Below are 12,304 nucleotides of genomic sequence, written 5' to 3' on the forward strand. Positions count from 1 at the left end.
ATCATTTGAAGGGGTATCCACATACTTTTGTATATATAGTGTATCTAGCCAATCAGCTACAGGCAATTACCTGCGGGTTTGGACCCAACCGGATGCATCCGTTTTTCAGTGGAAATGGAAAAAGAGCCTGATGCGACTTCCACTTTTGGATTTGAACAACAAGACACTCCATCTTAACTCCTCCACATTTACTGGGTTGGTTCAACAGTGCAGAAGATAATCTCTTCCAACAATTCTTATGCTGTAGCCCTTTGTACGGTGTTCCCTACTACTTTAAGCCTATGTTACTAGTCTTTATACCTTAGTAATCTTTATACCTTGCACACATTATTAACTGTCTAATAATAGGGGGTGTCAAGGAAAAAAATTAGCCAGTGTGTTAAAAATGCCAGGGACGATTTTTGTTCCAAGTCCGGCCCTGAACCTCCCTTTAAAATCACTGTAATATGAAGCATAACTAAAAATGTTGTCCAGAAATGTTAAAGGTTACAAATTAGAGTCAAAGCCAAGACAAATGCACAATATGAGACAGATTCTTGTAAGAATAGCAGAATTCACCATGACACGCTAGTTTCGAAATGTTTTTATTCAATCACATCACTTCTTAATATACAAACAACAAGGAGAAATAAAGAGGCAAAACAGTTTCATTATGTATTTAATCCGTTCGCCAGTCTTTGTTTTCCATGTTGGGAACACAGACTATGTGTGGCGAGGGCCAGCCTTTGGATTCTCCCGTTCGTCCGTCGCCCAAAACGTCCTACTGGTCGGATCCCTCGTCCTGTGTACCACAAGGCATTGATGTCTGGTTTGTTGTCCTGTCGGCGTTCCAATTAATCCCAAAGTTGTTCGATGTGGTTGAGGTCAGGGCTCTGTGCTGACCAGTCAAGTTCTTCCACACTGATCTTGACAAAACATTTCTGTATGGACGACCTCGCTTTGTGCACGGGGACATTGTTATGCTGAAACAGGAAAGTGCCTTCCCCAAACTGTTGGCACAAAGTTGGAAGCACAGAATTGTCTAGAATGTCATTGTATGCTGTAGCGTTAAGATTTCCCTTCACTGGAACTAAGGGGCTTAGTCTGAACCATGAAAAACAGCCCAAGGCACTATGCATTCGGGCAGGTAGCGTTCTCCTGGAAATTCAGATTTGTCCCTCAGACTGCCAGATGATGAAGGGTGATTTGATCTTAGGCTTGTGTGTGTCTGCTCTGCCATGAAAACCCATTTCATGAAGCTCCCGATGAATAGTTATTGTGCTGACGTTCCTTCCAGAGGCAGTTTGGAACTCGGTAGTGAGTGTTGCAACTGAAGACAGACAATTTTTACGCGCTATGTGCTTCAGCACTCGGTGGTCCCATTGTGTGAGCTAATGTGGTCTACCACTTCGTGGCTGAACCGTTGTCTCCTTGATGTTTCCACTTCACAATAACAGCACTTACAGTTGACCGGGGCAGCTGTAGCAGGGCAGAAATTTGACAAACTGACTTGTTGGAAAGGTGACGTCCTATGATGGTACCACATTGAAAGTCACTGAGCATTTCAATAAGCCAGTTCTACTGCCAATGTTTGTCTATGGAGATTGCATGGCTGTGTGCTTGATTTTATACACCTGTCAGCAACATGTGTGGCTGAAATAGCAGAATCCAATCATTTGAAGGGGTATCCACATACTTTTGTATATATAGTGTATCTAGCCAATCAGCTACAGGCAATTACCTGCGGGTTTGGACCCAACCGGATGCATCCGTTTTTCAGTGGAAATGGAAAAAGAGCCTGATGCGACTTCCACTTTTGGATTTGAACAACAAGACACTCCATCTTAACTCCTCCACATTTACTGGGTTGGTTCAACAGTGCAGAAGATAATCTCTTCCAACAATTCTTATGCTGTAGCCCTTTGTACGGTGTTCCCTACTACTTTAAGCCTATGTTACTAGTCTTTATACCTTAGTAATCTTTATACCTTGCACACATTATTAACTGTCTAATAATAGGGGGTGTCAAGGAAAAAAATTAGCCAGTGTGTTAAAAATGCCAGGGACGATTTTTGTTCCAAGTCCGGCCCTGAACCTCCCTTTAAAATCACTGTAATATGAAGCATAACTAAAAATGTTGTCCAGAAATGTTAAAGGTTACAAATTAGAGTCAAAGCCAAGACAAATGCACAATATGAGACAGATGTATGTAAGAATAGCAGAATTCACCATGACACGCTAGTTTCGAAATGTTTTTATTCAATCACATCACTTCTTAATATACAAACAACAAGGAGAAATAAAGAGGCAAAACAGTTTCATTATGTATTTAATCCGTTCGCCAGTCTTTGTTTTCCATGTTGGGAACACAGACTATGTGTGGCGAGGGCCAGCCTTTGGATTCTCCCGTTCGTCCGTCGCCCAAAACGTCCTACTGGTCGGATCCCTCGTCCTGTGTACCACGAGGCATTGATGTCTGGATCTGAGTGTCACAAATATTTTTTTTAAGGAAAAATAGAAGACGCATAACTTTTCCGAAAATAAATAATGACGTCGACGTTGGGGGAGCTGAGAAATATAGGTGAGGTTGCAACAGAATCTGTGGGGTGAAAGGGACTGTGGGAGAAGTTAGAAGAGAAGGAGAGGAGTGTGCACAAGAACATGGTAGGAGAGAGTGAGTGTGTGAATGCGGTCCAAATACTGAAAGTGGCAAGAGCGACCATATGACTTTATAGTAAATTAGTTCGAGTTAAAGGAAAGACGAAGAGTAAAGAAAGACAGAGATGGGAAAATAACATACTTATCTCCATGGAGCTCTGTGGATACCCAACGTGTGTCTTGGATAGAGTCGGTGACAGCAGTAACATGAGGGCATAGAGCACCGCACACACCCTCATGGTCATCATACAGATGTCGATCACTGAGTCCTTGGCTGGGGCAGACGTCAATCTGGAACAATAAAGTTTTACTTCAGAATTGAATTCTGCTAAATTAGCATAGGTTCAAAGAAAGTAAATAGCATTCATCATGCAAATAATAATATAAATCAATGATCAACCAGAACCAATTAACATAACTTTATTGATTATAAAGGTGCTATTGAATAATGTGTTCATTGAATAACCATCAGAAGATACAGTACAACAGAATACCAAACTCCTAGTACATGTCTGTCTTCTGTTGCCAAAATATCATAAGCACAATACACAGACTACCAAACCATGCATGAAACAATTCTGTAAACATTGCATGGACTTACAAGAAAATAACACAATACTCTAAGTGTTGAAAACATTGGGAACACTTGCTCTTTCCATGACATAGACTGACAAGGTGAATCCAGGTGAAAGCTATGATCCCTTATTGATGTCACCTGTTAATTCCACTTCAATCAGTGTGGATGAAGGGGAGGAGACAGGTTAAAGAAAGATTTTTAAGCATTGAGACAATTGAGACATGGATTGTGTGTGTGTGCCTTTCAGAGCGTGAATGGTCAAGACAGGGTGCGTGGGGTATGATAGTAGGTGCCAGGCACACCAGTTTGAGTGTGTCAAGAACTGCAATGCTGCAGGGTTTTTCATGCTCAACAGTTTTCCATGTGTATCACGAATGGTCCACCACCATAAGGACATCCAGCCAACGTGACACAACTGTGGGAAGTATTGGACTCAACATGGGCCAGCAACCCTTTGAAATGCCTTCAACACCTTGTTGTCCATGCCGACGAATTGAGGCTATTCTGAGGGCAAAGGGGGTTGCAACTCAATATTATGAATTTTAGGTTGGAAAAATGTTGGTTGAAAAAAAGACAAAATGCCTTTATATTGATTTCTTTTAGCAAATCCAATCAGTTTTCCATGTTGATTCAACGTCATCACATCGATTTTGGGGGGTTAAAATGACGCAGAACCATCATTGATTCATCCAGTTTTTGCTATAGGACTTGGCTATGAAAATGCTTGCAGTGCTTCTAAAACACAATATAAAAATAGCATTGGTAAATCCTGGGGATAGACTGGTCATGGAGTTCACTTGACATCAAATATGCTTCAGGCGTGTAAAAAACAAGAATCAAATTTGCTCAAAATATAACAGCTATTAAAATAAAACATCTTAGAGTTAATTGAAGGATATTTAAGAGTAAAGAATAGAAGTGAAAACTTACAATGTCGAGAAGAGCCACGTATGGCTTTAGGAACCTCAGGCTTCAGGTTGTCCCTCTGCTTGAATGGAGAATCTAAAGAGAATCTTCTGTTCCGATGGCTAGCTACTAGAGTGTAAATAGTATGATAGACCAGAGTTACTCAGTGTATTTAGTCTATGGGTCTAGGGATAGCTGAAGTGTCTTGGCATGCCTCTGCTTATCCTGTGAGGTGGATGGAGTTGAGGTGTACGGCTGTAGTGGAGAGTCATTCAGAAAAGGACCTGCTCTGGAAGTAGGTTTATATCCACACAGGGGGGATGCTGATGTCACATTGCGCACACACACACACACACACACACACACACACACACACACACACACACACACACACACACACACACACACACACACACACACACACACACACACACACACACACACACACACACGCACACACACCTTGTATCTACACTGTGTCTCATTCCACTTTTGTGTACATGGATATTAAACATTGACATTTTCTCATGAGCCTGTTATTACTTGAGGCAAGATAATAAAACAATTTATTTCTCGTTTTCATGCGTCCTACTGTATCTGTACATTTGGTGACGCTACGCACATTAGCTGGCTAAACCTGACCTTACCCTACCACTTAACAAACCCTAACCACTCGTTAGCATTCATAAAATGATCGACTTTACCCTAACCACTTGCTGCATGTTGCAGTTTCATAAATGGGTATAAATGAAAGTTTAGCAAAAAATAAATAAAAATAAATGTAATGTTTGGTTGAGAGATCAAGTCACACATGCATCTTCTCATACATTCACACAAAGCCAATCATGAGCACATAGATGACTCACATCATCAGTGACACCTATAACTGCATCATCTGAAATTAACAAGATATACTTACAAAACCATGAATATGCACAAACTATACAATGGTCTGAATAAATGAATTATTCAAAGGCAAGGTATGCTGCTTTCTGTAAATAGCCGTGGCCACAATCCTCCATTCATGGTCCTACTTTAAATCTTGGAATAAGGGGTGAGAAAATAGAGGGGCGCAGTATATGGAATATTTTATGTCCAGCAAGGGGATTAGGAGAGTTATTAATATTATTTAACTACATTATGACGAGCTTCCATAATGTATTTAAGGGTTTATTTAATAGAATGAGTTGTGCAATCCCACTCCTTCTGTATTGTATGTTTTATTGGATATAGAGATAGTGCTGTTGACAGCTTGACCACCCAGGCCACACAAGTGCAATGTGGGTTGTGCGGATTTTCTCTTGACCATAATGGGTGGTCCCATATAGATAGGACAAGAGTGAAACAGTATGTGTTGCGCAGAGTAATGTGTGTTAGCTATCTGTAATGGAATCCCTGCAGTGTGTCTACGTGCACTCGCAACAGGCAGTCAGCTCGTTCAGAGGCCATTTCATGACAAGCATGGTGATAACGACATGGAAAACATCTTAGTCTCACAACAGTGGACCTCAGCGAGACTTTTCAGAGGGATCTTAGTGAGAGAGAAAAAAATCATTTTCGCGAAGGCAATGGCCGGGCACGTGGCGTACTTTTCAATAAGCAGCAGCCCGAAGAAAACTAATATCCTAAGAGTATCTGATTCCGTCCCTATGTCAAAGGAAATGTCGTGATCAAAATATGGCCATGTTTTCATATAGACGGAATGAATCCTATGTCTATGGTTAAATTATGATGAGATAAGACTCCAGCCGCAAGAAATACAAAAACTTTACAAGGCTACAAATAATTATTGGTGTGTAAACCTGTGGCTGAATAATAAGACCGATGAGGAAACATATGTTGGGAGGAAAAAGTAGTTGTTGAAATAAATATCATTGACCTTGAATTTATTGAGTCATTTATTACAAAAGTGGAGGCGTGAATAAAAGACAAACACAAAAACAATGACTTTGTTTACATTTTAATTAGTACTATGTCAAAGGTGTTACTTGGCACTATAGTATTGGAAACATGGTTCACATACTTTGTAGTGATGTTCACACTAGGATATCTACTAATAAATATAAAATAGCAATTAATGGTTCATGCAGAGGATACAAATTCATTCAAATTAATTCATTCAGATGACTACAAATGTACACAGCAATTCAGTAGCAGAAAAGCAGTATTAAGTCTATTGTACTAAAAATTACATGAATGATACTTTACTGTTTAACATAGTACAATAGCGGCAATCAGCTCTAAACTCTTGCATCATTCACGCACCCATGTTTGTGTGTATATCCTGAATATATGCCCTAATATTCCAGCATCAAATTGCTGTATCTATTTGAACAGTCTCCTACACTGACATAATTAAATGTCCCTCTATTCCCTTTATAGTGCACTACATTAAGGGTGAAATAAATAAAATTAAAATAACTACTTTTGACTGTAACCCCATAGGACTCTGGTCAAAATAAGTGCACTACATAGGAAATAGGGTGCCATTTGGATGCAGAAAGGCCTGGCGTAATGGGAGGGCCCTTCCAAATAATATATTGAAATACTGATTATTTATTTGACCTAGACGAACGCCGACAGAAAGACGCATCGATCTCAGTTAAAGCATCCAAGCGAGCGAAACAGCGCCTCTCTGTCTCAGTATGTTTAAACCATGTATCTGATGCTATCTGGACCAAAAGAGTATGGCATGTCATACTATTTCTAGCCACACAGCATCAGATACATGGGCAACATATAGAGGGGCGCTGTTTCGCTCGCTAGGATGCTTTCTCCCGTGATACAGCTTCAGCAGAGAGGAAGTGACGGCACGTGAGGGCTCCTTCTTGCCATAATCTGTCCAGTATACATTCAATGCGTTTCTATGGGAATACCCATTGTTAGGTTGGAGACATGAGCAACTCCTCATTATATACAGATCTCTGGTTTCAGCCTCTTGCTAATTGGTAAGGAAAGTTGGCGTGTGCAGTGTACTGTTAAAGATGCTGGGTTGCCGTAAAGTAAATGCATGTTTCTCCCAAGTGATATAATTACTCCTGTGTAAATAAATTAATTCAAAACACTTCACCAGGGAGCATGATTTAGCCACAGAGGATAATTAGCTTCTTTAAAAAAAATAGCTATGAATTTGTTCAAATCACAAGTGTGTTTGGGAAGCCCACAATTTTTGTAGTGCGCGTGGCAATAGGTTGAGCTGATTGAGTTGCAGCTGTCAGTGAAAAGTGTCTAAAAATGTGTCTTGAGTATAATTTAAAATACTGCTTCAAGAAAAACGGGCCCGCCTATGGAAAGCAAAGGCAGTCCAAATGATTTGTTCTGGCGCCGGGTCTGGACGCAGACCATCACTCAATCTCTTGTCCCTTGATGTCAGAAAGCATATAGACTGGAACCCAATGAAGAACCATATGTGCCTCCTGGAATTGGTTTATCAATTGACCACTGAGATTTGGTTTCTACAAAGTGTTCCATGAACCCTATGGAATGAAGCCTATATGAGAAACAGCTGCAATTCTCTGGAGAAAAGCCTACATATAATTGTGTAATCTGTTAATAGTGAAGTTAATAAAGCTTTTCAACAGGCTCATTCAATAGTAGTACAAACATGAGATTACAGTTAATGTACTATGGATGTCTAAGTCTAGTCATAAGTACATTTTAATAAAGTTGGCAGTTACATCATTGCTATAATGTTTTTTAAAGTTTTTTTACTGTTCAGCAAATGCATTAAGACATTGTAACATGAAGCATAACATTTCACATTCTTGAATATAAATAATATTAGAAATAATATTGGGAAAATGTAATAAACAGAGAGATAATGGCATTATTGGTTCAGTTCACAATAACGTATAGCCAATGAAATAACTTGACACAAAATGGACTCCTGCTCCAGCAGATTCTCTGTTATAAGAATCACTTTACTCAGTTACAAGATGCTCAACTTCCTCCTCAATGACCCTGTGCCATTACTGGTTTCTGCAGAATGGAGAGAGTGAGAGTGAGAGAGAGTGAGAGAGAGAGTGAGAAATGGGGAGAAGAGGGAGAGAATGCTTTGATTCCATTTGAGAGTGATTGGATGATTATCCCAAACATGACTGACTTATAAAACTGGGACATTGGGACACAAGAATAGTTCAAAATGTGTCACATAAATACCTGATGCTTAGTTGTTAGGTTAGCTGAAAAGAAAAGACTGGGACCACAAATTGTAAATCATGCCGATGATTATAACTAATATAATTTAGGGCCACCTAAAATAGGCTGAATAACTAACTATACCTAAGGGGTCGATGAGAAAGTGTTGTGTGTGTGCAGTATTCCCCCCACACATACAGCGATCTCATAAAACTCTTGTAGAAGTCTGGCAACTCAACACATACAGCAATCCTCCACTAAGAACCGTCTTAAACCGAACTAGGGGTGTAACCACGTTTTAAATCAACACGAATAAGAAATACATTTTGGCATTGAACAGCACCACAAACAACTTTCCCTTCCTCGCCTCTTTCCTTATCCCTCCCTATTCTCTGTCTCTCATCATATTCCTCTTATCAGCGTTCAAAGCATGTGTCACTGAAATGGCGGCAGTGCAAAACAATCAAGGTCGATTTCTCTATGGGAGTATCTATGGGATAGAGAACGTCGTTGAGTGCATCACAGTGTTTAGAGCCTACACAGGCAACTGATGATGAAAAAAAGTGAACAAAGGTTCAGCCAGAATGACTCTAAGCATCACCACCCTGTTCTGATGACTATGCAATGTAGAAATAAGAGCATGATTATACTTCTGCAGCCTTCCATTTGGAGCCCAAAACAAGAGAAACAATGTTTTGATTCTTAGATCCACACCATTTTATGAGCTCCGGTAATGAATTAATTACCCAATGTACCCAAACAACAGAAACTTAATCAACACACAGATTAACCAAAACCAACCACATGTGGAATAAACCCAGAGAGTATGAAGGAGTATGCCAACAAGAGAAGCACCACACAGAGCAACCAGTGCTTAATTTGGCATAGAGCTGTAGAGTAGAGGGCTTGCAAAAGTTGCACACATTGGGCAACATTTTGGTAACCTAGAGTCCGGGAAAAATGTGGCCTTTTATAAACACATTTCATGCAATTCTACATAGTTTTAGATGACTGGAGACTTTAGAACAATATTTTTTAATACCTCACAAATGATCAATATGTCATGCTACTTTGACACTGACATACTGAGAATCTGAGATCAGTAAAACAACCTTGTCTTGAATCCATCAATAGCCTAGACCTAGGTATGTGGTGGAGACATATTGTAGGCTACAATATGAGGAGGAAATTATAGTCCTAAAAAAGCTTTTCCATTTCACTGACTCGCCCAATGATGCACAGCTCACTCAACGCTGATGGCTGACGCTCGTGCCCAAAGCATATCTCTCTCGTTTTACTTTGTAAAACAATGTTGTCTGCACAATATGCCGAGTTGGAAGGTGATCATTTGGTAGTCTACAGACAGATTAGTCTTCTCTTTTCAGCAGGGTCCGTTTGTTTTCCAACCTGTTTTCCCGCGATTGTATTTGAACTATTGCGAAAGGCCTATTTTGGCTGCATGCTGTTCACTGACAATTTTGCCACGCATTCCCGACTGTAGGCATGGCTAGAGATTGGCCTACACATAATCCACATCTAGGCATTTAAAAAAAAAAGCTGTTCACTGACAATTTTGCTGAGCATTCCCGACTGTAGGCATGCTTAGAGATTGGCCTACACACAATCCACAGCGCAGCTGTGGCTAAATTATAGGTCTACTCCTGGTGTAGTATTCAATATTATTTAATTTCTTTCTGAACAGACAGCATTAATTCTATAACTGTGGCAAATGTATTTCAATTTATCATGGGTGCTGCGGCACCTCCAGCACCCTTCCATGGATTTGATTCTATAAAGAAAAAAATGAAGTGCAACACTGGAGAGATGAGAGTTGCAGGCTCATGTCTATCGGAGCAGAGAGAGGGAGATGGATTATAGAAAGTGAATCTCATTTCAGTTCTGTGAGAGACACAGACGCTTCTCTCACCACAGCAATGGCCACGCGTTGGTCTATATTGGCCACAATGTTACGCAAACCATAGGCTAAACCCGGGCCGGCCCAACACAAATCAATTCTTTGTATATCAGGCTCGTTTTGACATTACGTTTTTTAGGGGACAGGAGAATTACAGAGGAGTCAACTTGAATTAACTTTAATAGCTTTTATTATAATTTTTACATTGAAAACGGATTGTTTTTCATGCCATGAAAGGTACTGTACCACATCCTGGCAAATGGGATCCGAAACAATACAGTCAGAAACAGAGGTGCTGGATCCGGCACAATTTAAGCACTGAGAGCAACCACAAACCAACAACAGGCAAGCCAACCCAGCCTGTATAAGCCCAGTGTAACCAACCACTGGTGAACCCATCAGCAGCCATCCTGAGACTGGGTCGTACCCCCACAGGATGTAGTGCCCTGGAGCTGAGGCCTTCCCACTGGGTCAGGGAGCTCTTGTTGACTGACTTCCTCTGAAACTCTTCCTCTTCACCTGGAAGTTGGGAACACACAAGTTGCGCCCCAATGTCTCCTTCCTGAAGTGTGCACTCGTTCACTACTCCCAACAAGTTTAAAACATTGGATTGGTGCAGGCATGGGCTTGAGTGAGTTTCCATATACCACTAATTTCCTTTCAAATCCATGAAGGAAAGTGAACAAGTGCACTTTCCTTGATGAGATTATTAGAAAGCAACCACCGTATAAAGTTGTTTGCCACCTCTCTATAAAGTGTTTTTGGGGTCCCCCACAAGCATGTCTTTTCTCATGTAGGGTGGTTCCTGGTAGCGTAGTTCTAGATCTGTTTGTGCTGTCCTGCCAACTTCAATCACCATAGGAGTTATCAAGACAGCACAAACAGATCTGGTTCCTGGTGACACTTTAGTTCAACTATAGCCCTCACTCTGACATAGTGCTGTAATAAACATTTGATAATGTCATGTAGTGAAGCGTATTATGACGATCAACCAGAAACATATGATAATTGACATACTATAAACCTGCAACAATGTATGACACGGTTATGACTGTCAAAAGCATGGGAAGTGTTCCAAAGTTTCTTGGCCAATTGGTACACTCAGGAATGAGCTCTGCAATGTTTCTCAATCCTATCATGTTCTAAGTGAAACAAGGTTTAAGACTTTACGGTTACGAGCCCCTGTAGATTCTGCAAGCGCAGCATTTTCGGTTCTTACTTGTTGGAAGGTCATAGGCACTTCTCCTTCTTTGGGGAGGGACGGTTGACTAAAAGAAACAAGAGAGAAGAAAAAATAATGCTATTGTGAAGAGGACCCTGGACGCACATGAAGACTCAGCAGTAGTCTGATTCAAATTAGACACTGAGACTTTCCACGCTCTGTCTATGCTCTGTTATGGTGACATGGGAGTTCATCTGTAAAAAAGTAAAAAAGCTTGTTTCATCTCTTGGAGAGTGCCTTGTAATCAGACAAAATGGCTGAAAATGTCACTTTAAGAAAAATACACATAACACCATGTTTTGTTTTCCATAGTATTACGCAATCTACACATGAGGGTCCTGTTTTCATCAAAATCATGAATAAGTACAGAGATACTCAAATGTGATTTTCACAGGTCCCAGGCTCTGCCCACCTTACCTTTCTCCTGGTCATATCCACAGACATCCCAGCAGCACTCAGGGCAGCGATCTTGTTCTCGATGTCTGTCACCTTCAGGGGAAAAGGACATTTACTCAATGGGCCTGTGTCTCCTGGACCCAGATTAAGCCTGCTTTTGGACTAAAAAGATAGCTCAATAAAACATCTCCATAGAAAGTGCTTTTTTTAGTCCAGGAACAGATGATTTTTAAAGACCTTTCTGAACAATGTGCCTCCTTGGTTTGAGGTGTATGGCTTGAGATATGCTGGTTGCACATCTCTAACGGTTGACTACACTAAGGGGCAGTGGCGCGGATCCAGGCATAAGCTGCATAATCGGTTGCTTAGGTCCTGATCGAATACACCAGGTGCAATTTGGTTGTGCATCAGCAGTTCCTCTCTTGTTATGTCAGTCACTGACAATCAACTCAAAAATCATATCAAATTGTATTGTTCGCATAAACATAGTGCATTTGGAAAGTATTCAGACCCC

General features: G+C 40.6%; 1 protein-coding gene across 1 annotated transcript in view; it reads right to left on the reverse strand.

Annotated features, from left to right (window-relative positions):
* Positions 1-6,052: 6,052 nt before the first annotated feature.
* LOC135547074 (melanophilin-like) overlaps positions 6,053-12,304 on the reverse strand; it is a 120,319-nt gene continuing 114,067 nt past the window's right edge. The window contains exons 13-15 of the mRNA XM_064975708.1: positions 11,812-11,883; positions 11,392-11,440; positions 6,053-8,098 (exon numbers count right to left, since the gene is read on the reverse strand). Coding sequence (XP_064831780.1) covers positions 8,049-8,098; positions 11,392-11,440; positions 11,812-11,883 — 171 coding nt within the window. The 3' untranslated portion in view covers positions 6,053-8,048. The remainder of the gene's footprint in view (positions 8,099-11,391; positions 11,441-11,811; positions 11,884-12,304) is intronic.

This window comes from Oncorhynchus masou, chromosome 10, assembly GCF_036934945.1.
Source record: "Oncorhynchus masou masou isolate Uvic2021 chromosome 10, UVic_Omas_1.1, whole genome shotgun sequence".
Classification (NCBI taxonomy): domain Eukaryota; kingdom Metazoa; phylum Chordata; class Actinopteri; order Salmoniformes; family Salmonidae; genus Oncorhynchus; species Oncorhynchus masou.